This window comes from Pogona vitticeps, chromosome 14, assembly GCF_051106095.1.
Source record: "Pogona vitticeps strain Pit_001003342236 chromosome 14, PviZW2.1, whole genome shotgun sequence".
Classification (NCBI taxonomy): Eukaryota; Metazoa; Chordata; class Lepidosauria; order Squamata; family Agamidae; genus Pogona; species Pogona vitticeps.
Genome location: NC_135796.1, coordinates 12,935,456 through 12,961,944, shown reverse-complemented (window position 1 = coordinate 12,961,944; position 26,489 = coordinate 12,935,456). Strand labels below are relative to the sequence as shown.

The 26,489-nt window shown below is 44.9% G+C and overlaps 1 protein-coding gene across 1 annotated transcript in view; it reads right to left on the bottom strand.

The window, feature by feature from the left end:
• Nucleotides 1–227: 227 nt before the first annotated feature.
• The window catches only part of ZDHHC8 (zDHHC palmitoyltransferase 8), a 108,937-nt gene continuing 82,675 nt past the window's right edge, over nt 228–26,489 (bottom strand). The window contains exons 3-11 of the mRNA XM_020809906.3: nt 25,389–25,546; nt 13,282–13,454; nt 12,134–12,236; nt 10,993–11,084; nt 9,555–9,687; nt 8,736–8,841; nt 7,924–8,033; nt 4,628–5,664; nt 228–1,728 (exon numbers count right to left, since the gene is read on the bottom strand). Coding sequence (XP_020665565.3) covers nt 1,545–1,728; nt 4,628–5,664; nt 7,924–8,033; nt 8,736–8,841; nt 9,555–9,687; nt 10,993–11,084; nt 12,134–12,236; nt 13,282–13,454; nt 25,389–25,546 — 2,096 coding nt within the window. The 3' untranslated portion in view covers nt 228–1,544. The remainder of the gene's footprint in view (nt 1,729–4,627; nt 5,665–7,923; nt 8,034–8,735; nt 8,842–9,554; nt 9,688–10,992; nt 11,085–12,133; nt 12,237–13,281; nt 13,455–25,388; nt 25,547–26,489) is intronic.

The window sequence follows — 26,489 nt, the reverse complement described above, 5'->3', positions numbered from 1 at the left end:
CACACTGCAATTTTCAACAGATCATAGAATACCTTGCGTCGAGATTATACACGTTGCACCCGTGCAAGACAATACACCGTAGTTCCCGGCCATCTTCAAGAGGAGGAAAAGAGATGGCGGTTATTAACAAGAGGTTACCATATGAATATTTGAACTTTTCAAACTTTTTTTTTCTTAAGTAGCATGGGTTCTTTTTTTTAAAAAAAATAACAACCCACCTAAAATCATCCAAGGAAGCATTGAAGTTTCTTACTTGGTTTACAGTTCTACGACATGAGAGACAAACTCCACGGTGTGCGCATAACTTTTCACATGGCGGCTAATGGCAATGGTAGAAACCAAAAATCCACTCTTTTCCTGTTTTTTCCCCATACAACCAATCTCTAAAAAAATTAAGCAACATAATAATAGGCCTGCTGGTCTCCAGTGAATTTCTTCAGCTGAAGAAGATCGTTCTTGTTCAGCATGTTCTATGCGTCTCTACCGAAACAGAAACTGATATACGAATGTACCTCGCAGGCACATAGTTTCCCCATGCGGACGGCCTTCCCCGTTATTTCTAGCAGAAGAAACAGATTTGCATGCACAAAAGAATGTGCATGGAAACAGAGCTTGGGAATAATTCATTAAAAAAATAATTTGTTACTCTAACATGTTGTTTTTTCCCCCCAGGTTTGTTCCTTTAATCATTAAAATGGCAAACACTTTTGTTTTAACACGCTTCCTTGTGTCAACTCATCTTCAGCAATCCCCAGCCATAATTTTTGAAGTTTAAGGGGTTTCAGAAACTGCCGGACGAATCGCATTTCACTGTGCCATAAAAGATGGGACAATTTAACATCGGTGGGCTCCTGTTTATAATAAGCTCTGCCTACAAATCGGTTTCCTTGCTCCAAAGGAACGGAACGATATAGTAAACATGGAACCACCCCACCCTACAAAAGGTTAGGGGCGTCAATAGACATCTAACCCTCAAAGGGATCTCACAAAAATTGAGAAAAACCACCCGGCCCTGTTGCTCTTTCATCTTCTGTAACTTCAAACCTGGAGGGTTTAAGGGAAAACACGTCAGCCCACACGGATTGGGTTTTAGACCACGAGGTAACAACACCTACATGAAAAGACCTGGTGGAGGGAGACAAAACGCACAATGGCTTTTCCGTTGAGTTTTCGCAGAAGGTATGCCTAAGTTGTTTGATGCCATTGGTCGGTCCAAAGTAAAATCAACCCAATCCCGACAGTCTCTTCTAGAGATGATCCGTAGAGCTGTACAAAGTTTTATCCCTTCAAGAATAAGGCTGCAGATGGTTTAGGCGAGGGAGGAAACCAAGAGGAGTGGAAAGTCTGCTGGACATTAAAATATGAAGGGAACAAACCTTGACCCCCAAAGCCCACGAAAGAAAATAGAAATAGCTGCTGTTTCTGCCTTTCTCCCTCTTAGCCTTAATTTAGCTGAACCTTCACAGTGCACCTTTGCTTCGTGGCTGGGGTTATGGATGGCTCTTTATATTTTACGAATTTCTTGGGGTTTGTTTGTTTTTTTATTATACCGAAATTTCGTATGTTGTTCCACCCACTCCGGAGACTTTCTTAACGTTTGAGTGTCTAGCGGGACTGCCTGGGGTCCCCTGGGAGCTGGAGGTCGAACCTAACCGACACTCCACCCGGGCAATTCCTTTCGGCTGTCCGTTGATTTTACTGTGAGGCGTCTTCAGTTCAAGGTCGTCCCTGTGTCGGAAGAAAGAGATTGGGGTCAAGGCGTTAGTAGGCAGGAAGCAATAGCTGCTCATAAACCAGCCGGGGATCCCGACTGTTGTCCCCTTGGAGAACCGAGGTCAAACTACACATTACATGAATGGCGTTAAATCAGAAGCATGCACACAGAGCCCCCTATAGGGATTGGAATATATGACCCATGCAATCTTGCAGAAAAGCTTGCATGAACCACAATACAGTGGGATTAAAAAAAAAACCCAATGCATTTTGGCTTAAAGCTCTTGTTAACAGTACGTAAGCTTTAGAAGAGTTTTGAAAAACCTGAAAGAACCCATACGGAAATGGAAAACCAGCAAACCGAAACATTAGCAGAAAGGAAGCTGGCTATCTGCAGAAGTCACCATGGCCACCAAACAGGTTCCTTCACAAAATTAAGTCCCCCAGCCACTGAGAGGTTAAAGCAGTGCTTGGCGTTTTAGACTACAACTCTCGGAAACCTCAGCCAGTAGGGCTAACGGTAAGGAAAAACGGAGCTGTAATCGAAGCATATGGAGGGCCAAAGAGCTGTAATCCAAAACAATCTGGAGGGCTCTTCTGTCAGAGACACGGAACACACAATGCTGTGAAATGAATCTACAATGGAAGTGCACTCACTCAGTTTTGCTGAGACAGACCACCTTCTGTTATAGGATAAGGTCGAGCAAAAGAACACAACAGCTGCCTGTCATGCACAGCACTGATTGGCAGGAGAACAGTGACGTCACTAACCCAAAGCGATTATTTCAACACTGTAAAAAATTCATTTTTCATTGTTCCTTAACAGAAAGAGTGGGGGTATATATATGATTGGAAAAAGTGTGCATGTGGCTATTTTAACTTAAAAAGAAAAAGAAAAAAAACGCAGCCTGTCTTAACCAAAGGACAAGACAAAATGACAGAACTGGAATCTAGTTTGCTTACAGGTATGGCTGTTGAATGTACAGGGGGCAGGAAGAAAAGATGGGGTTGAACTGAAGGGAGAGAAAAAGCAGATGCAGTGAATTCTGATTTGCATGTATGCTTATTAGTTAGTTATGTGTAGTCAAGTTGGACCCACTTTATTGTGACCCTAATAGGGCTTTCAAGGTAAGTGAGTTATTTAAGGTTATATCCAGGTTCAATTCGTCCACATTTTTCAGTATCTGCAGGGGGGGGGGGCTTGGAACTGATCCTCACAGATACTGTGGTCCTACTGTATACACCCCCCCACAAGTACACCCCCCCCACAAGACTTTGACAATATCTATTATATAGTGTTACATATTTTGGACCTTTAAAACAAAGACTTCTGTCTGCAAACAGGTGAAAATTGCAAATACCGAAGCATTTGAAATATCGGATTTATAACCTATCCTCTGTATTTTTCTTGGATGGAGAGAGCAACTAATACTAAAGAGAATGTATAAAGACCAAGAAATTGCAAGACACATAAAATACAGGGAACTAGAGGACTTCCCTTTATGTGTCCCTTCATGAGGAATCTTGATCAGCATGGCTAAGAGTCAGGTATTATGGGAGTTGTAGTCTGAAAGAAGTAGAGGGCCAAAGATCCCTTACCTTTTCTTTTCAAGCAGGGGGTCCTCACCTCGCTTGATCTTGGCCTACAACTCCCAGAGATCCTGGCCACCGCAGTGAGGGGTGAAGGCTTGTGGGAGTTGTAGTCCAAGAACATCTGGGGGCTACTGAAGCCCTGACTTCAGTCTCCAATCCCCTTCTTTCTGCTCTGCCTAGGTGTAAAAAAAGTCCCAGTACAGAATTCTAGCCAACCCTTCCCTCACTCCCCATACAATCTCCCCCCCCCCATACACCATGACAAGAAGGATTCAGATGGATCTAACAGAGAGGAAATGAACTGAAGGACATTTTAATAATCACTGTTCAGCATCATGGGGGGGGGGGGTGGTTGAGCATTTGCCTCCACAACATTTAAATTTTCTCCCAGAACTTGAAAGATCATCCTCTTCCCCCTTTAAATTCCCAGACATTAAAACATAGCCTTCTAAGGGAGAAGCAACAGTAACTAGTACAGAAATCAGGGGACACAAAGATTTGAGATTTGTGTGTGTGTGGGGGGTTAGTGTGTGTTTTGTTCTGTTTTATTTCCTAGACCCCAAGGGCAGCAACATGTAAATCCCTGATTGAGGCAAATGCTTGAACGCCAGGCGTTCCCAACCTTGGGTCCCCCAGATGTTCTTGGACTACAACTCCCAGAAGCCTTCACCACCCATTCTGCTGGCCAGGATTTCCAGGTGTTGTAGCCCAAGAACATCTGGGGGCCCAAGGCTGAGAATCACTAGTGTACATCGTATCTACATTACACCGTTTTGGGGTTCGATTCCCCTTCAATGGTCAAGATTCCACCCTACGGAATGCTAGGATTGGTAATCGGATGAGGCACCTAGAACTCTCTGCTTGAGTGCTCTAGCACCTTCCCCTGGACTTCAGCGCTACAGCTCTTGAGCGCAGAATTCTCAGTACCTCACAAAGCGGGTGGATTACGCAAGATGGACTCAGGACAGGAAAACTTGAGATACCAAACGGCTACTATGGTGCAGTATGGACACATTCTGCAAATTAAGGAACAGAGTGCCTCTGAGCATACGTACTGCTTGGGAATTGGAGATAAAAGAACCCCAGACAGTCCAGTCCCAGAAAAATCCCATTGTGGTTGCCCGCCCACCCTTAGCTTTTGTTGTTTAAGGGGACGGGGAGGGGGGGCTTTCTCCCATTGCACTTATTGAATATTGGAGGGTGAGAAAAAAACTTGTCCTCCTTCTCGGGTAAGCCCCCCAGGAACAAACTGGTAGGACACGATCTATGTTCTGCCTGCCTCTGCTGAAAACCACCAGAGACCCTGTCCTGCGATCCATACCTTGGCGCGCCCACAGGGGGTGCCTCTGTTAACTCCACCGTGTTGACGAACGAGACAGCTTTGGGACCTCCGTACGAGGGCGACCTGGGTATCCCGCTGGGGGACGATGGGACTTGGTGGCTGGGTGATTTGTAAGAGCCATTGCTCATTCTCCCCTGCAAGGCCTGATGCGCCTGGACATTGTTATTGGCCAAGTCTGCCTGGAGGGAAGGGGTGGAAGTCCTCGAGGCCCTGGTCATGGCGCTGGAGAGCGAAGAGACGGACGCCTGGCGCACCGGGTTCCTCACGCTAAAGCCCACGGTGGCCATGAGGTTATCCCTCGAGCCGTACCGCAGGGCGAGGCTGCGGGGGTTTTCCGACATGAGACTCACTTGCTGGAGGCTGTAAGAACTAGGGGTGTCGTAGACGCCCGAGTCTGCGAAGACGGAGTCCGGGTGCGAGAGAAGGAGCTTCTCCCGCTCCTCCATTTCTTTCCTCTCCTGGATCGAGGCCATGATGGTTTTGGACAGGTTGTCGTAGCGCACCGGGGAGGGGTCCCGGGGGTGCGGGGCCGGCCCGCCCAGCACCGGGCTGAAGCTCTGCAGGGGGGGCCGTTGAAGCTCTCGGCCCCGCAAGTGGCCCATTTTGGCCGAGAGGTAGGGGGAGTGGTAGCCCACAGAGCCCAGGGCGGAGTGGGCGACGCACCTCCTCCCGGAAGGGGACATGGGGTTGAGCAGGCTGTCGTAGGACAAGCTCCCGTTCCTGTTCGAGAGGGAGTTAGGGGAGAAGATGCTTTTGTAAGGAGTGGAGGCCGCCCCTTCCGACTTCATGGGGTGGAGGGCCATTTTGTCCGTTCCTCTCCGGCCGGCCGATTTCAGGCTCAGGGACCTCGAGTTGACGGCAAAGGAGTCGATCTGTAAAGGGGACGACTGGTACGTCTTGTGAAGGGAACTCTTCCGGTAGCTGGGAATGTCGAGGCTGGGCTCCGACTGGTAATCTAAGCTGCTGTCGTTTTCCTCCATCACCGAACTTGGTTTGTGGCTTTCCTGCAGGGAGATCTGAAAGAGAGGTCACGAGGAAGATGGTCGTGTCACAGAACAGAGAGGAAAAACCTTTGGGGGTTAAAGGAGGGAAAGAGAATTACCTCAGGACACAACACAGATTGATTGATTGATTGATTGATTGATTGATTGATTGATTGATTGATTGTTTGATTGATTGATTGATCGATCGATCGATCGATCGATCAATCAATCAATCAATCAATCAATCAATCAATCAATCAATTAATAAATCAATCGATATCTATCTGAAATATTTTTACGCTACCTTTCTCCTTAAAGAGGACCCAAGGCGGCTTGTGTTATTTAAAAAAAATATTTAAAAGCAAAAGCAGTAACTATACAAATACTGAATCAAACAAATATTATGTTAGAAAATGGTGGACGGAATGATGGACGAAGACTCAGGAGACCTGTGTTCGAATCCTCTCTCGGCCACGGAAACTCACTGGCACGTGTGTGTGTGTAGAGTGGGTAAAAATCACTCCTGAAATTTCTCACTTACCTCGAAAACCCCATCAGGGTTGCTATAGGTTGGATGCACAACACAGAGCATGAAACACACATGATGTAGAAATTATGCCTACCATGTAATTATAACTAAAACACAACTATAATTGTAACTATAATGTAGATCTTGTAAAAAGTGGAATATGGTTTTGGGGAAATGATGGTGCTTTGGGAGCTTCAAACTGGAACCTGTAGCTCCTTATTTTTTTTTTTTTTAAGTAGCTAAGCCAACATACTGCTAAACTGTTCCTGAAAATGGAGGCTCTATCCTAATCGAATCATGCCCTTCCTGAATATTCTCTCCGGCTCCTTTGTTTCATGATGCAAATCCTGCACTAAGCAGGCATAGAAAGAGCAAGACAACAATGAGAAGCTCTTGAGACAATCAGCTTTCCACCCACAGCTAACCAGGAGCCATCATCTCAGCCCTGCCGAGCAACCTCGTGAATGAATTTTCTCCATCCATCAGGAGACAAGGAACGATTTATGAGACTCTCTCTCTCTCTTTCTCTTTGTGGGGCAGAGTTCTTTATTGCCGTCCCTGCCTCACTTTTCACAGGCAAAAAAAGGCCACAGCTAAAGGTGGGGGTGTACTTTACCGGAGGGAGAAACGTATTTCATGTTTAAGGGGACATTTTATATACGATGGCTAAAAACTGAACAAGCCATGTGAACTGCGCCAGAAATGTGCTTTGTTTCTGCAGCTCTCCTTCTCATGCTGGGTTGTATCTTCCAGTTATCCGTTTTGCTGTCTTCAACTCTGGTTTACATTTGCTAAACATGCCACCCCCCAGTAAATATTTTGCTTTCTCCAATTGTGTTTTGGCTTTTCTGCCAGACATGGTGTATTGTTTTAAATTGTTGTACAGTATACAGAAATCTTATGATACAAGGCAGAGGAAGGAAGGAAGGAAGGAAGGAAGGAAGGAAGGAAGGAAGGAAGGAAGGAAGGAAGTGTAATAATAATTATTATATGCTGTAAAGTCATTTCCAACTCATGTTTTAGAGAGTTTGAGAGATATAAAACAGATCATATCAGTCCCTCCTTCTAGTAGCACCTTGGAATCATGCAGCATCACTAACTGGGCAGTCAGCCAGTCAATCAATGAATCAATCAACCAATGAATCAATCACTGAATCAATGACTCAATGAATGAATCTTAACCTAGGGGTTTAGAAATTTACTTTTTAAAAAATGTCCAATAGCCTTAGAATGCTGACTAATTGATTGCATTTTATGTGAAGAAAGAGATGAGTTTTATTTGTATAAAGATAACTAATCTTCCTTCCTTCCTTCCTTCCTTCCTTCCTTCCTTCCTTCCTTCCTTCCTTCCTTCCTTCCTTCCTTCCTTCCTTCCTATCAGAGCATTGCACAGTTTGAAATCATAGACAGACATGAAATATAGTTAAAATTAAGAACAAATTAAAATATTAAGGTAATTAGATTAATTCTATTTATTTATTTATTCAATTTATACCCCGCCCCCCTTAGACAGCGTCTACTAAGCAGGCCACTTCAATAGTGTCATCTCAGCCATCTTCTCCTGTAAACGTGGTGGGGCATAATTTTCACGCACTGAAGTGCTGCATGGATTGAATTTCTCCCCATCCACAGAAAAATCATCCTGCCTTCACGCAGCCCCACTCTAATAATAGTCCATTAGCTCAGCGGCATCCACGATTTGTGACTTTTATGCGGATTCCCCACCCCCCACCCCATAGTACTGCAATCAGAAATAGGTTTACCTGTTCAGATGTTCCATGGTAGTGCACTTTCGGATTGTTGCTGAATGCCGGACGGTATTTGTACATCGCAGGTGTGGGAGGGCTGATCAGCTTGGGTGAAAGGCTACTCTCTGGAGAAAAAGGGAGAGGAATCAAACTTTGTATCTTTATATATTGGAGTTTTTGTAACCTCGCATGCTGCTTCTAGGGGCTGGGAGGGACATTTCCGGGCCAGGATGACGGTCCATCTATCCAAAAGTCACCAATCATTCCTTGTCTGCCCCTGATTTCAAGGACAGCCCCACTTTTTTGAGTTTCTTCCCTCTGCTGAGTCTGTTGGAAAAAAGTGAATCGGTTGCTACTCTGTTCAGGCCTGTTGTTCAAAGCAGTCAGGCTTTCAGTTTGCTGTTAATCTGATCACTGTAAGTAAATGAAATCTATTATTCTTTCTATGTTGATGTTTTAGAGTGAGTTATTGGGCCTGGAAGGGCCAGTTCACAACAAAAACAGGGGTGGACTAAATCTGGGGAAACGTGAAGCTATTCTGCTCTGTGAATCCCTGCACTTCTGCTGCACAGCTAGAGGAATTTAACCAAGACATTCAAAACTGTATTCCTGAATCAAGCAGGGGGTTAGACTCCATGGCCTTAGAGGCCCCTTCCAACATCATGATTCTATGACTGCAAACCAATCGATCTTTCCATTTGCTAAAGGGCTGGGGTGGGGGTTCCTCCATCACAGCAGAATTCCATGGTTTCAGCAAAAGGAAAGTTTTGAGAGAGTCCAAAGCACGTTCACAGTTTTTTTTTTAAAGCACTGATAAAGGGTTTTACCTTCACTGCTCCCCTGCTCACTGTATTTGCTGGAATCTCCCTTGGGGGGTAAAGGAGGTTGAATATCCATGGTTTTATCTTCCAGCCCTTCCAGGCTCACTTTAGACTGAAAATAACCATAAAGCAAAAATTAATTAAGCATCAAGCAGGGGTTTTGAATTACATCTTCCTGGTCCATAGTAATAATTGCAGGCCATCAAGTTAATTCTGACTTATGGCGACCCTTTCCAGTGTTTTGTAGGTTGAGAACACACAGAAGTGGTGTACCACTCCTTTCCTCTAGGGGGAGCCCTAGGACTGTGCAGGTGGCCCAAGGCCACACAGGCTGGCTCTCCTCCCCAGAAGGCACAGTGGGGGAATTGAACTCCAACCTATGGCTTCACAGCCAAATACTTAACTCACTGAGGTCAATTCTCTAACAGCTCTATAGGCATTCCTATACAGACTTTCAACAGAAGCTGGGTTGACGTATCCGAGATGCTGAACCTATTTTGGGATTGAGGGTTCAGAACCTTGGAAAGCGACTGTAAAGTTCGGACTAATATTCAAAGTGGAAATCAAAATGCCTCCATGGTCCCAGGTACTCTGAGGATTACTCAGAAGGAAAAAAGGGGAGGCCCTTAGAAGTGTAGCTCATTGTCCCTCCGAACCCAAACATCAACCTTGTAAGCTTCGACTCCAACCCAACTTTGATTCTATGCACATCAGTTTTGTGCGTGATTCTGCTTGGCAAATTGTGAAAAAAATAAAATCAGGCAAACCCCCACAAGTCCAAAGTCCACTGAACCCTTTTGTCAGTGGGTGGTAAGGAATGTTCACCTTACTCCGGTTGAGATTGGCTTGGATGCCATTGTCACTTATCTTCACCGTGATCTGTCGTTCCGTTAAATCTGGTCTCAGAAAAGGTGGTTTTATGCTTATTGGCTGTTTCTTCTTTGGCTCAACAATGTACCTTAGAAAAACAATAACTGAATCAGTCCTCTCTCTCTATAAATCTAGTTCTTTCTCTTGAACATAAAAAGACATTTGCAAATTTTGGTAATTTTTTTTTCTATGAACAAATCACAAAAAAATGTCTTATCATCTGCACTGGCCAAATGAAGATTGCGGAGTTTCTCATTCAAAAAAGATTACCTCCCTAATTCAAAACTACAAAAATAATTTGTATACAGAGAGACTAAAACTCAAATTTTAAAAGCCTCATCACCCAAACTCCTCTCCCTCGAGAAGTAAATCAACTCGTTCATGAATAGAAGAAAATAGCAAAATTTGGAACGCTCTTCTCACATCAAACGAAATGTTCATCCATTACTACCTGTTAGATTTTGTAAACAGTGTTTTTTCTTAAAGATAAAACTTCTTGGCGTACAGAAAACTTTCTTCTGCTGTTCTTTTCATTTTCTAGATCATGGAGATCATATACAGTATGTAATAATATATTGCAGATTTATATCCTTCCCCCCCTCCTCTCTTGTTTAGGGGGAAAATGATGTCCATGTCATTTTAGTGAAATCTGCCAAGAAAATGGAAAGCTATAGCTCTCCACTAATTATCATGTTTAGGCGGCAGAGATGAGTTTGAGAGGTTTCTGTTTTCTACTTTAGGCAGTGGTGTGTGTCTTGGATAAAGACAGATGACAATGTCATGAGGTTGAGGGGACTAGGATGACAGCATAACTGTTCTGAAATCAATATGAATGTTAAATGGCCAATGTGAATCTATCAGAGGAGGAATTTCTAGGCTGTAAAATCAATTACAAGGGGCTGCAGAGGAAACATAAAATACTGTACCTCGTTCTTCTCAATTAATCCCATCTTCCAGAATTCTACTTATTAACAACACACACAGACACAGCACAGAAAACATGTCAGAATGGCTGTGTCCGGATGTCACGGTAAACCATAGTTTATTGTGACAAGAACAAACTTAGCTTCCCATGGGCTTCCTTGTTTTTCCTCCTGTGTTGTCCTTCTCAAACTCCACTGTAAACAAAAATTTGGAAGCTTTTGCTGCTCTTTTTTTTAAAGAATGGCAGCTTGGTTATCATCAGAACCTGACAAAACTGTGATTAATTTTAACCATGGTTTCTCTGAAATAAGCCAACATCCAAAAAATGGTTTATGAAGCTATCCTGTTCCAAGAAACTATTCTAGAGGGGGCATTCTTGAGTCTCTTGTACACAATAAATAAAAAAATACCTTAGGGAGCAGAATTTGATCAATCACTGGCATTTTATAATGCTGTTCCTTTAGCTTACCTGGGTGCCAGAGGACTACAAAGGACATGTTCCACATTACCACAGCATCCTCGAGTGAAAGGATTTACTCCCCCACGGAATTTGCCCGTCACCTAGAATTATAATATTCAGGGCACTTTGAGAAAGAGAAGTGTCCATTACCCAAAGGAAATCACAGTTTTGGCCAACAGACCTAAGCTAGTCTAGTGAAGCTTAATCAACTAACAATTACTGCTCTTTTGGAGGGGTTAAGTAAACAAAGGAATCTGATTAAGGAGATGACAAAGGGGATTCACTCAACCACATGGTACACTCTTGCTTCTTAAGAAAGGGGGTGAAAGCACATCTGAGTCTCAACTGAGCTACATAGTTCAGGTGGCACTCAAAACTACCAGGATTTCTGGGAGTTGTTGTCTAAGAACATCTGGAACACCCATCGTTGGAAACCACTGCCCTACATGACAAAGGGGAAGCTGGTGTTTTGACCAAACCATATGGTCTGAAGAGGGCTTGTCAACCTGAGCAGCTTGGGTGAGCGGATTGTCCAGATCCCTTTCTTTCTAATTACTGGTCACACTGCCTTCACTGTTTCTTCTAGACGGGGTGGCTAAAAGAATTTAAGCCCACGCCAGGAATGGAAAACTGTAGCATTACTTCTGCACTTGGATCATGGTTTATCGCCTCTCTCAGAAAGCCAGGATCTGAAAGTTAACTGCAAACCTTGATTTCCAACTCTAGCTTGTTAGAGAAACCCAGTTCTGAGCATACTGTTAACCCTTCTGTGACCAATTAGATCCTGGCTACTGTCGGGCCTCTTGTTTGTAAGAACAGCCATCCAAGAATAATTCAGCAATATTCACCAGGACACTGATTCATTAAGTATTTGGTTATTAGTCAAGGTACAAATACAGCTTATTTTCTGCTCCCTGACTCTTTCTCTCTACTATTTTATTTTCTGAAGACAACATGGATTTATGCATTATCATCTCTATGTGCATGTAAAGCTTTTAAAAATATGGTGGGTTGTGTTTATCTTGTTGCATTTATTATTTTAAGCTGTTTTGAAAATTTTATAGTGAGCCTCCAGGATAATACATCATGCAAATTAAATATCACCACCACTGCCATCGCCAATGTTGTCGTCGTCATCATCCCATCTTACCTGTTCATTGGTTGTGCGTCCTCGGGCCACCAGAACAATATGGAAACCTGTGAGACCAATAACTGGGATGAAGAACAACCCAGCCACACACATGACAGCCAGCCTGTAGGCCAATGTTAAGGAAATTCCAACCTTTTAAGGATTAAAAATAGACAGAAGGAAATGAAAAACTGTACAATAGGGCCACCATATCCATGGGAGATTGGTTCCAAGCCCCCCCCCACAGATGCTGAAAAACACTATTATAGCAGCGAACATGATAGCATGGTCTCTGATTCCCCCTAGTGGCCAGTTCTGATAATGACATCATAGAAATGTATTTCTCGAACACTACACATAGCATGGTCTCTTGCTCCCACTAGTGGCCTGTTCTGGTAAAACCTGGGAAAATACTTTTTTTCTGTTTTCTTTCTTTCTTTCTTTCTTTCTTTCTTTCTTTCTTTCTTTCTTTCTTTCTTTCTTTCTTTCTTTCTTTCTTTATTTATTTATTTATTTATTTATTTATTTTACTATTCTATGTATAACGTTCACTATTATCCACGATTTTCAACATTCGTGAGGGCGTGTAACCAATCCCCCTTGGATACTGGGGGTCCTCCTACTGTAATGTTATGCCAGTAATGTTGTCCTAAAAAGCAACCTAATGTTGCCTTAGGAGTCCAGATTTCCTGCATGGGTAAAAAACCCCTGAAACAAAGATTGGTAAATTACCCAAATTGCTTCCATCATAAGGAGGGCAGTGTGGCCCCCTAGGGGCCTTGCGGGGAGAGATTGGGGTCCTAAGACAGCCAGACTTATAACCAGGGTCTGGTATTCCCCATTGTTGATTCAGATGGCTTTAATGGTGGAAATTGATGCATCCAGTTCCACAAGGGTGGTAACTGAATTTAGTCCAAATTTAAGGAAATCCATCCAAGGCGCTGGATTTGATTTGGGGACAGCTTCCATCCCCTTGGAGGAATCCTGTACAGCAGAGATGAAAACCAGCCTGTGAGCACCAGGATCCAAGCAGGAAGGCTTTAATAACCAGAATGCCACTTGTTGCTCCCAAGAGACTCCGCTACCCAACCTCTGCCAGTCTCAAGAGGTACCACGCAGCTCTTCCCAGCCAACTCTGAGCATCGTCCCAGCCACGGAAGCAAGGATACGTGATGGCGGTGTGCACCGCCCCCAGCTTTTCGGCATGGTGCAAGACGAAGATGAGGCCAAAGGCGAAGACGCCTACCATGTGGGCACTTAAGGACAACAAGAAGAGGAAAAAATAGCGGTAGTTCCTCCGTCCAATGCAGTTATTCACCCACGGGCAATGGTGGTCGAAATCCTTGCAAAGAGAGGAAAAGGCAGGAAATGAGGTCCCGCTACAGAAACGACCCACAATTTCTGTCTGGCGGTTTGGACAACGTTTAGCAGGACCTCTTTTTCGCAAAACACAGAATCCATCCGGAGATGCAGTGCATCCTTTTGAGAATCTTGAATGGGCTGTATTATTTTGAAGTGGTTTTAGGGCAAGGAAGCCAAATCTTCAGGACCTCCAGATGTTGTTTTAGCTCCAGAAGATGTTGGTTTAGGGCAGTAGGTTCCCAACCTTGGATCCCCAGATCTCCTTGGACCTCAACTCTTGGGAGCCCTGGCTAGCACACCTGGTGGTGAAGGCTTGTGGGAATTGTAGTCCAAAAACATCTGGGTTACTCAAGGTTGGGAATCAGCGGTTTAGGACAAGGAAGTGAAAGCTACAGCTCCCCTCCCCAGATGTTGGCTTAGGGCGAGAAGAAGTTGAGGGCAGTGGTTCCCAACTTTGGATCCCTGGATCTTCTTGGACTGCAACTCTCAGAAGCCCTGGCTAGCGTAGCTAGGGGTGCAGGCATCTGGGAGTTGTAGTCCAAGAATGTCTGGGGGCCTGAGCTTTGGAACCACGGCTTTAGGACAAGGAGGTGGAAGCTGCAGCTCTCCACAGACATGGTGGGACTCCGAATCTCATCAGCCTGTACACTCACCATGATGGCTAGGGACGATGGGACTTGGACTCTAGCAACATCCCTTGCTTCAAAAAACATTAAGGCACAGGAGGAAATCTTTGAAAGAGATGGCCCCGGTTACAGGCATTTTGTCCCAACAATTGACAGGATGGCATAAAGAAAAAATTGGATAATAAGTCCATGGTCATATTCCTATCCCAACCAAAATCCAACCAACACAGTTTCATATTTTCCTGGAAACAAGGAACAAGAAGGTAGATGTTTGAGAGCAAGTCAGGTTTTGATGCCGAGCACATTTCAGGCCTCTCCTTCCAATATCTATTCCGCCTCACTAAATATCTATTCCTCCTCCTTTCGTCCTTTGTTTGGTGTCTTTGGGCCCTCCGCCCCCGCATCTGGGAAACGGGAATGTGCCGTTAAGGCAAGGGGAGCGTTACATTTTCCCGAATGCATCGTAAAAAATAATGAGGACATCGAGGCTGGACGGCAACGGCTGGGGTGGGTGGGGAGACGCGCCGTTCCAAGCGCAGGGCAGGAAAATTTACACGTCAAGCCTCAAGCATTTTAATTAACTGGGATGGGGGGGATGGGAAAGGCTTATTTTTTCTTATCTGCCTATGGGATGCAGCAATTGTTTAAATGGTCCACCCCCCACAAACTGATCTATAACATATAGGGGCTCAACCCCAGTTTCTCCATGGTTAGAATAAAACGTCCGATGGACGTAATTGCATCTAAACACTGGGTTGCTTTGGGTATCATGTTCTTCACTTTCTAAGTCCGAAAAGGTACGCCAGGTGCCCACACCTTACTTTCCATCTTCTCCTGCCATTGCAGGAGGTTCGAGACACAGCACAAAAAAGCTACGGCAGATATTTTCACAGGCGATGCAGGTGCCATTTTTAGAGCTATTATTTATTTAATTCATTGGTTGCAGGGTAAACCGTGCTGTGTTAAGGACAGAGAAGGACAGAGTAGGACTCAGGAGAGCTGGGTTCAAATTCTCAGCCTTGAAAGCCCATGGTTACGTAGTGGTGCTGATAATATCTCCTATGGCATTGAATACCCTATTAGACTCACTGCAGTCGGATGTCACTTGATGAAACATAACACTTTATTTATATCCTGCCCTATAGCGCAAGAAAGGAAAGCAGTATGAAACAGAGATACTGAATCCTTTTCAAGCAGAGGAAGGCTGCCTGGCCCCAAGGTGGCCGACCTAGTGAGTTCCATGGCTCAGCAGGAACTAGAACTCAGATCTCCCAACGTCTAGTCAAGCACTCCATTACCAATTGAGAAATACCGGCCAGAATCCTGTCGGTGATCTATATTGGCTTCCGTGAAATTTGTTGGGAGTTTTTTTGCAACCTCGCAGGCTGCCTCTAGCAGGTGTGCCTGTGCGAGAACTTTCTGGGCGGGGATAACTGTCAATCTGTTCAGCACTAGCCATTTGTCCCCTCTGTGACAAACCCAGACCTACTGGGATATGTCACACATTAACTAAGCTGCCACCAACCATTCCCTGTAAGAAGTCACACAGACCAGGGATGGATTTTTAAACAAATAAAGAATAAGGTTTATTTAAAACAACACACAGGGAAAATAAATTGATCAGGTGAATAAGATAAAGTAACGTGGCTTATTCTCACTCATACAAGCATACAGTTTGGTTCACCCAGAACCCTTAACTTGAAGCACAGACCCTGAACCTATCAGTTCTGGCTAACCAACAGACACCTGAACCTATCAGGTTGGTACTCTGACACACAGTAGTACCCTGTCTGACACACAGACTCCCACAACAGCTTCTTCTTCCCAGCTGCTGCTTCGTCACAACCCAGTGTCTCTCAGCATCTCACTTCACCACACACGCTTCACATTTATATACAGTACAGCCCCTCCTCCTGATGTCCCGCCTTCCACTCCCCATAGGATGGAACTTTCCCTCCAAACCCATGACAGACAGGTAACATCAGTGCTGTATGTAACACCTCCCCTCTTTATAAGTTGTTTTGTAGGGGGAAAGCTAACGTGCTTTTCACCAAAAAAACAACCTGAATAAAACATACAACAACAGTTATACATACCATATTATACTTACTCACTCTAAGTTAACCATAGCAAATAGGCATTTAAACATTTTCCATATACATTACATCAATTTACCTTTATTCATACAAACCAATTCAAAACCAGGTACATTTTACTTTTTGTCATCATTATATACATATAGTCCATGTTCTTTCGCCGTCTTCATTCTTCAGGTCTTCTTGATAAGGCGTCAGCAACACAGTTCACTGACCCTCTGACCACTTTCACTTCAAAGTCATAGTCCTGTAGGTTTAAAGCCCACCTCATAAGTTTGCTATTGTGGGTTTTCATTGTCTTTAACCATTGCAATGGTGAATGGTCAGTACACAGAATAAAATGTCTTCCCCAGATGTAAGGCTTGGCCTTCTGGATCGCGTAGACTATGGCCAAACACTCCTTCTCCACGGTTGCCAAATGTCTCTCACCTTTTTGAAGTTTCCTACTCAGGTAGGACACTGGATGTTGGTCACCATTCTCATCCTCCTGGCACAGAACTGCTCCTACCCCGCTGTTAGACGCATCGGTGTAGATGATGAACTCCCGGTCGAAGTCTGGAGCACGCAGGACTGGATAGTTGATTAACGCCTCCTTCAACCTCTGGAACGCCGCCTCACAGTCGCTGGTCCACGGGATGCGGTCATCAGCCTTCTTCCTCGTCAGATCGGTCAGCGGAGCCGCAATCTCGCTAAACCTCGGGATGAACTTTCTGTAGTAGCCCACCAACCCAAGAAATGATTTGACCTTTTTCTTGGTGCTGGGTCTAGGCCAATCACGAACTGCTTCTATTTTGGCCTCCAGGGGTTTTATCATTCCTCCCCCTACCATGTGACCCAAGTATTTTATTTCTGGGCTACCCAGCTGACACTTGCTGGCCTTTACTGTTAGCCCTGCTGCACTTAACCTCTGCAGCACTAACTCCAGGTGTATCAGGTGATCTTCCCAGGTATTACTGAAGATCCCTATGTCGTCAATGTAGGCCACTGTAAAGTCACTGAGCCCTACCAAGGTCTGGTCCATCAGCCTTTGGAATGTGGCTGGTGCATTTCTGAGACCAAAGCTCAGGACTCGAAACTCATAGAGACCAAAAGGGCTGCAAAAGGCAGTCTTTTCTTGATCCCTGGGATCAATTCTTAATTGCCAATATCCCTTTACCAGGTCCAATGATGAGATGAACCGACAACCCCCTATGGTTTCAATCAGGTTGTCTAGCCTGGGCATTGGGTAGGCATCAGGAGTGGTTACACGGTTTAATTTCCTGTAATCAACACAAAACCTAATGCTCCCATCAGGCTTGTCCACAAGGGCTATCGGAGAGGACCAAGGACTAGAAGAGGGGACGATTATGTTCTCCCTCAGCATCTCGTCCAGCTCCTTCCGCACCTTGTCCCTATAGGGTCCCGTTACTCGGTATGGGGATACTGCCTGCGGGGGTGCATCCCCTGTATGGATCCGATGCATCACTCCCTTCACTATCCCCGGCTTGTTGGAAAACACCTGTTGATATTTACTAAGCAGCATTTTTAGTTCTTGCTGCTGGTCTTGGGTGAGTGCAGGACTGATCTTTACCTCCTCTGGGTTGTATTTTACTTCCCCTCTACCCTCCCAGAAGGGTAATTCAGCTTCCTCACTCTCAGCTGCTTTTATCGCGAATAAAACCCTCTGTTCCCCTCTGTAGTAGGGTTTTAGGGCATTCACATGAACCACCCTCCTTGCTTGGTTCTCCTCCTGCTCTATTAGGTAATTCAGGTCTGACATCTTGGAAATGACCCTATATGGTCCTGCCCATTTGAGCTGCAGTTTATTCTCTCTGCAGGGCTTAAGCCAAAGCACTTCCTCCCCTGGGTCAAAGTGCCTCTCTCTAGCTTTGCGGTCATACCATGTTTTCTGTCTGACCTTCTGAGCTTGCAGGTTTTCTGCTGCCAGCTCTAGATTTCGCCTTAGGTCATTCATCAAGGTGTCTATGTATGTCACAACGTCTTGTGGGTCATCCTGGGTGATCTGCTCCCAATTTTGTTTGATCAAATCAAGGGGCCCTTTCACCCCTAAGTGTGCAGCAAACATGTCAGAGTGACCCCTTTGTAAGATCATGGGGCGATACTTTTCAGGTACCACCAGCTGACTTCCGATCCCATCTCCCCCTTTTGAGATATTCCTCAGGGTTTCTCTATATAAAATCCCCTTTTTCTCCAGAAATCTCACTGGGGTTTCAGGTGTTAGCTGGGCGTCAGTCACCTGTTCAAAACACTTTTGGAGAGTGGCGTCTGCCTTTTGCTCCTGTCCAAATCTGCTGTCTGTGGTTAAGGTTTCCACCACAGCTTCTGAACTCCCCTCTGCTTCCGTCTCTGGCTCATCATTACCCCCCTGAACTGTCCCCGTGGTGGCTTGTGAGCGTGTAATCACTAGCACCCGTTTCACATGTTCAGCCAGGTCATTTCCCACGAGCACGGCTGCTGGCAGAGTCGATGAAATCGCTATCCGCCAATCTCCCCTCCAGCCTTGAAAGTTGACAGGTACCTCTGCTACTGGCAGAGAGATTACCTGCCCCTCAATCCCTGCCACCTTTATGCTCTCATTTGGGATTATAAACTCCCTGGGAATAATATCTGGATGGCACAGGGTTACCTGGGAACAAGTGTCCCGCAGCCCCCTATACTGACGGTCAAGTATTCCTACGTCCACCCCTGCTGTCTCAAACAACGGAGAATCTGTTTTTATCAGCAAGCAGCGCTTTACCTCCACAAGAGGACCATTTTCCTCAGCCTGATCAGCAGAGGTAGCTGTTCCAGACTGAGTAGCCATGGCAACAGGCTCCCTCAGTGACACTGAGCTTTGCTCTTTCTGGACACAGAACACAGCTTTTGGCTTGGTCCCACTAGAATTCTGAGGCACCATTCCTTTTAGCTGCTTTAATTTCTCACACTCTGAGATTAGATGACCCTTTCCCTGACAGAAATAGCATTTTCTGGTGTATTTTGATTCTCTCTCCTCTTGTTTGGGTTTTCCCTCCAAATTCTGAGGTCTTAGTTTCATGTCTGAGGGCTTCCCTTCACCATGGGCCCCTCCCCCTTGCTGGCTTTTCCCTGGTCCCTGAGAGTACTTGCTGTAGGTTTCTTTGGGTTTACCTACAGATTTCCCCTCACCCAAGGGCTTTCTTATTTGGGAAATAAAATCCGCGATCTCTGCGGCTTGTGCCACAGATTTTGGTTTCCTTTCCCTCACCTGGAATTTCAATTCCCCATGCAGGACTGAATAGAACTGTTCCAGTGCTATCAAGTCTTTAAGCTGCTCATAGGTCTCTGTCCCCTCCTGCGATAGCCATTTCTCAAGCAGCCTCACCAATTGGGCCCCCACTTGGGTAAAAGTCTGTTCTGGTTTTTTCGTGAGGGACCTGAATCTTTGTCTCAGCTGCTCTGCATTTATCCCATGTCTGGCAAACACCAGTTTCTTAAACTCTGCAAAATCTTTCATCAGTTCCTCTGGCATCTCGGCATAAACCTCAGCCAGGCTACCACTGATTAAAGATCGCATGATGGTCATCTTCTCAGTTTCCCTCACTGAGAAGTCCACAAACGCTCTTTCCACTAAGGAAAAGAACACCTCAGGACAATCTCCCTTGTGGTACACAGGGAATTTCTTCAGGTCAGCTTTAGACAATTGGCCTCCCTCAGAATCCCTATTATTATTATTGTTCTGGTTCATCAGTTCCAGTTTTCTTAATTCAAACGCCATTTTCTCTCTCTCCATTCTTTCCTCCCTCTCCATTCTCTCTATTTCAAATTGCCGCTGTTTCTCCCTTTCCCTTTCTTCTCTTTCCCTTTCCTCCATTTCAAATTGCCTCATCCTCAGTTCATGCTGTTGGGCTATGAGCAATTTTCTAAGTTCTGGGTTCTGCTCTCCTGTGCTGTCACCCTGCACTGAGCCAAATTCATCCTCAGAACCTTGGTCAATCTGGGGGTCTTTCACTTCACTCATTTCGGCCATCTGGCTTCGAGTCAAGGGCATAATCCCCCCTCAGAACAGGCTGCTTTAAAAAGTCAAGCCTCAGAATAAAACGACCACTTTTTTCCTTCTTGCCTCAGAACCAGCCTTCTCTAGGCTGCTGTTCTTCAGCACTAACTTGCAACAGTATCGAGTCAGAGCCTACCCCCCTCTGCTGGGCCTCTCAGCTGGCAAGCTAGCTCGCTGTTGCTACACAGTTTTGCCTCAGCTTTTTCCCGCCAAAACTAGGCTGCCTCAGAGCACCTTAATCTAAGTCTCCCCAGTTGGCACGTTCTTCTACTAGCGCACCTCCCCGTGAGGTACACCTAGAAGATTACCTACGCGCCTCAGACTGTCCCTGACTAGACCCCCCTTGCTCTGGGCACACTTGCCAAGGCTTTGCTGGACCACTGGACAACTGGACCAGTCGTATCCCACACGCTGGACACCAATCAATGTGACAAACCCAGACCTACTGGGATATGTCACACAGTTACACTAAGCTGCCACCAACCATTCCCTGTAAGAAGTCACACAGACCAGGGATGGATTTTTAAACAAATAAAGAATAAGGTTTATTTAAAACAACACACAGGGAAAATAAATTGATCAGGTGAATAAGATAAAGTAACGTGGCTTATTCTCACTCATACAAGCATACAGTTTGGTTCACCCAGAACCCTTAACTTGAAGCACAGACCCTGAACCTATCAGTTCTGGCTAACCAACAGACACCTGAACCTATCAGGTTGGTACTCTGACACACAGTAGTACCCTGTCTGACACACAGACTCCCACAACAGCTTCTTCTTCCCAGCTGCTGCTTCGTCACAACCCAGTGTCTCTCAGCATCTCACTTCACCACACACGCTTCACATTTATATACAGTACAGCCCCTCCTCCTGATGTCCCGCCTTCCACTCCCCATAGGATGGAACTTTCCCTCCAAACCCATGACAGACAGGTAACATCAGTGCTGTATGTAACACCCTCCTGTCTCTGATTTCACAGAGAGCCCAGCTTCTCTGATTTTGAGTCCCCAACCCCCTTTTCTGTTGTCTGCTGGAAGCCGTAGTCTGTTCAAGCCTGTTGCTGAAAAGCAGGATTGTTTGTCAGTTTGCTGTTTGATCCGTCGAGCTGTTAAGTAAATGAAACCTTTTTATTCCTTCTCGATGAGACTGTAAGTGCCAGTTAATGAGGGGAAAAAAGGGGGTTTACTAAACTGGGCAGCCAGAGGTTATTCTGCTCTGTGAATCACGCACTGCAAGAATAATTTAACCAAAAATTCTCCAAACAAACTGCCTAACTCAACACAGAAAGCCACCACTAAATAACGAGGCAGAATTCTTTATGTAAATAGAAATATGGTATGTCTTAGTCTGATGGGAACTAGGGGGGGCACAAATGTGTGGTTTTGGATTATGACTCCCAGAATCCACCAGGAATGCTGTACTCACCATGGACAAGAAACTTTAAGATCTATACTCTAAACTTCTGGTCCTTTCCTAAAGGATATTTGGACTTGAAACACTCTTTAGAAGAGAACCGCCCACCAGCAGCCCTTCCAGTAAAGAACCGAGCTGCATAAAATGGGACACGTGGTCACCCCACCCCACATTAAATTCCTCTTTACATTCCTAAGTATTTGTGAAATCCAAAACCTAAATGTGAATGGAACCGGCTGGATTCGAACTGTGGCCCTAGAGGCATCCAAGAGGCGTCTGGAAGGGGACACTCACGAATGCATCTCTTGGCACGGGACAGGATGCATAAATACGGAGGATGTTCACAGGCATCGGAAACCCAAAATTGAAGGGAAGCCAATCAATACATCTCTTGCCGTGAGGACAGAATGCATTGATTTGGCAGATGTTAATTGTTCTGCTTCTTCTCATTGGTAAGAGATCAAAGCTTAGTAACGGAACAAAGCTGTCCGTGGTAGCCAATCAGAACAGAAAGTGAGGGCAAGATGCTCTGTGCTATTTTCAGAGCCGGGAAACCCTCCTTTTTCTACTTTTTCTTTTTAACTACAGCTCTCAAGTTACAGTCGCCATGCCCTGAATCCCTGACCCAGCATGGCTTAATAACAAGGATGACCAGTGGACTGGCAACCAAGCCCTAGGAGGAAAGACGGAAAGAACTGGGCATGTTTCGCCTTGAAAAAAAAAGAAGACTGGGGGGGGGAGATAGGAGAGCACTCTTCCAATACTTGAAAGGTAGTCATACAGCGGAGGGGCAGGATCTGTTCTTGATTATCCCAGACAGCAGGATACACAATAATGGCCTCAAGCTACAGGTAGCCAGATTTAGGCTGAATATCAGGGAAAACCTCTTAACTGTTAGAGTAGTACAACAATGGAACCAGTGACTTCAGGGGGTGGTGAGTGCTCCAACACTGGAGGCATTCAAGAGAAAATCAGGCAACCATCTGTAAGATCTGGATTCCTGCACCGCGCAGGGGATTTGACCCGATGGCCTTGCAGGTCCCTTCCGACCCAATTACTGTATGATTCCTTGATTCTCATTTTAGAGCCATGTGGTTTTTGTGGTCTGTGAGTAAAACGTTCAAAAGCACAGCTGGGTGGCAACTTTAAAATATAAAACGTGCATGCCTCCGAATCCTCCAGGATTGTGCATCAGCTTGAAAGTGACAGCACCTGGATCAAACCCGTCTTAAAGAAGTGTTCTTCTGGTTACACACTGTGTAAGGTTCTACAGTAGACTGTGTGGCTTCAAAATCTAGCTATGGTGAATTTTGGACAATCCTGGCCAAGCTTCACTCCAAATTCCGTGCTGCCGTGCTTGACAAAGGGTCCAGCACGGCTCAAAACCCTCATCCTTTCCATTATATTTCAGGATTGCAATAAAGATATAAGCCAGTAACAGCGCACCTGTCTTTCTATATGGTTTTGTAGCATCATTAGAGGTGGAGGGGAACCCAGAGGCTATCTATCCCAGCCTCCTGCTTGATGTAAGAAAATGAGACCTATAGCATATCCTTTCAGAGAGAGCGAAGTTGGGGTGATGTAATAATACATCACCCCTGCTTTGGGGTAATTGTGCAAACACCATGTAGGAGTAGAAGCTGATACACCTGATTTTACAAGCGGGTGAAGCCATTTCAGGTTGTAGCCCCAATTTAAGAGAGAGCACCATATTGGCAGAATAATAATTTATGCAGCAGGATTTTGCCCCCATGCAACAAAGATACATCATGCTGATTCCAGCCCTTTTCACACATTCGCTGAACATGGAAGAGCTGTTTCTGCTAACAGTAAAAATCTTCTGCTTGAGCTATCCTAGGTTTTGAGGTCCTGCAACAAGCAGGGACATGGTTGAGATCAGAACATGGGAATCTTTGGGCATCCAGGTGCTAAGGACTGCAGCTTCTTGGCCATGCAGGTAGCGGCTGCTGGGAAGTGGATTTTAGCTCACTTTTGGAAGGCTTCCTCCTGGACTAGATGGTCTACAAGGCCCCCTTTTGGAGCTCTTCCTCCTGGACCAGATGGTCTACAAGGCCCCCTTTTGGAGCTCTTCTTCCTGGACCAGATGGTCTATAAGGCTCCACTTTGACACTTCACTTAATGAGCATCTACTTGTTACTGATTAAATCACATCTCTCCCCTCCACCCCATTTTAAATTACATAGCTGATTATATTAAGCACTCTTTAAATGTTTAATCATCAGATCATAGGAAGAAACATTGTGGCACAGAGGAAGTCGCTCTTCAGAAACTGGATGTGGAGTACGGCAATCATAAACATTTTGCTTTGCAGATTAGAATACCAACTTCCAATGTACAATAAGGATACATCACCCCTACTTTGGGGTAATTGGCAAACACCATGTAGGAGTACAAGCTGGTCCACCTGATTTTACAAGGGGGTGAAGCCATTTCAGGTTTTAGCCCCAATTGAAAGGGACCTGTCCAAGGTGCTGAACTTCTAGTGAAGTTATGGTCCAGCAGCTTAAAAATAGTCCATACAGTTCAGAGGAAAACCACTCTGCAAGCCTTGGGATCAATGCAGGAACTCTTTAATTATCAGCAACTTGCAACTGCCAGTAACATTGTCTTCCTTATGCCGGCGTAGTTTACACAACAGGATTTTGGCCATGATGCATGAAATACATATTATGCAGAGATTCTAGCCCTTTCCACACACTCGCTGAACATGGAATAAAGCCATCATCTACACATTCATGCACATGTGTGAATGGAGCCTCGTGTACATCCATTTGTCCAAAGGTGGTTCATCCAAATTATGCAATTTGCACAGAATGATCATAGCTTCGAATCAGGAACTTTAAAAAACTGGATGCATATAATGGGTTATTTGCATTTTTTAATCGTTCAGCCAATCTCTCTGTGCTTGCTCTGTGCGTTTGTGTGTCTTCACAATAGTAAAATAAAATAGATTTGCACAGAGACATTTTTTCCATTTTCTAATTTTTATGATGCAGTCCAGATAAAAATGAAAGCTAAAGAAAACATTTGCCCAAATGGCAAATCAATCATTTTTTTAAAAAAGCACTCTCCTTCTCTTGCTCTAGAGCTGAGGACTCTTATGGGGCTCGAAAAATCTTTGTCCAAGGACCTCATCATGTCCAGACGGCCTAAGTAAATGAAAATGAGGAAATCAGCAAGCATTCTTTGTACCCCTCATTCCCACCTATAGAATTCAAAGCCAAGGTGCGCATCCCACAGGGGAGAAACGAGGACAGGAAGAATATCTGCTAACCTGGGAGGAATGCTTGCCAACGGGAGATGCAAAGATTACTTACTTTCACTTTTTTCCTTGAAGTTTCTAAAATTCTCAGTAAAAGTCACCTGCACAAAATGAATGTTTTTCTTTTGTGAAGCCAAGCACGCACCCTCAGAGAGAGCTGTCACAGAAGGACAGGCTGATTGATCAAAGAGGTAGAAGCAACCCATCCAGTGCTTCTCATTTTCAAAAGCCCTTGCAAGAAGTCAAGTAGCTGCACAAGTTTTCACAAATTGCATGATTCGAACAGTTTGACCAGGTGGCATTTTCTCCAGTGGGAAAACTCTAGGCAAGAGGGACAAAAAATATATCTCACCCCCACCCCATGAGGCAAGATGAAAAGTTTGGCACTTTCTATTTCTTGGATGCCAGAAGAAGACGAGCAAGGATCAGTCCCCCACCCCACCCCGGGTGAGCCCAATTAATGGAAGAGGACGCCTCCTTACCTCAACACAGTTGTCACACACGCTGCAATGGGAGCAGCGGGGAGGACGATAGAAATGGCAGGTGGCGCACCACTTCATCCGTACTTGGATTCCTTTAATCTCCACGTTCTTGTACAGCGGAGCTCGGAAATCATCATCCTTATCCTCATCTTCGTCGGCTGCTCAAGGGTGTGCAAAAAACCCAAAACAGCAAAAAAGGGGATAATTAAAGTTTACAGGCACCAGAGAACAAAGATCACTGCTGAAGACAATGTGGAACAGGACAAGCTGGATTCCGCTGAGATTGTAGGGTGATCAGAAATAAAGGGTAAACTAAATTAATTACGTGATGACCATGGTGTCCACGGAGGATCAGTTGCAAGTACTACCACCCCGTGGATACCAAAAAACATGAAAGTATTGAATGCTATATCTATTGCATGGTCTCTGGTTCCCTCTAGTGTCCAGTTCAGGTAACTACATCCTGAAAAAACATACATATTTCTGGGTTTTTTTATTTATTTTCTAAAATATTTTATTTTCAGGCAGTGGATAAATGAACCAGCAGATACTGATCCTGCAAACAAGGGGTCCTGCTCTAAACAACTTCAGGCTGCAGTCAAGAGATATCCTGTTTGAAACTTCTGCATTATAAAATAAATATTGCAATCCCACCATTTAGAAAATGGGGACACCTGGATATTAGCCACGTGGAAGAATTCTCCCTTGCATCTTCAGCCGTGCATGAATTATTTTTTTTTTGCATAAGCCTCCTGATGGGGTGCTTGTGGACTGAAGGGCAAACACTTCTAGAAGAAGAGGCTAAGCTATTCAAGCAAGGATCGACAGAGAATGTTTACGCACACATCTGTCGATCAAATGTAATGAAAGCCGGTGTGGTGCACATATTCAAACGACACTCGTATGCTGGCATATATCTCACAGGAGATTCAGTCACTGCCCGCAATGATGATTCAATGTAAAAAAGAACAACCAATTATCCTATACCTCAGCAGAGAACTCATATTTCAGATCCTGGATGTTACGCAGCCTAAATATTGCTACCCATGCAAAAGATGAATATGTTGCTGGATTTAACAGCCATCCAGGGTTTGCAGAAGT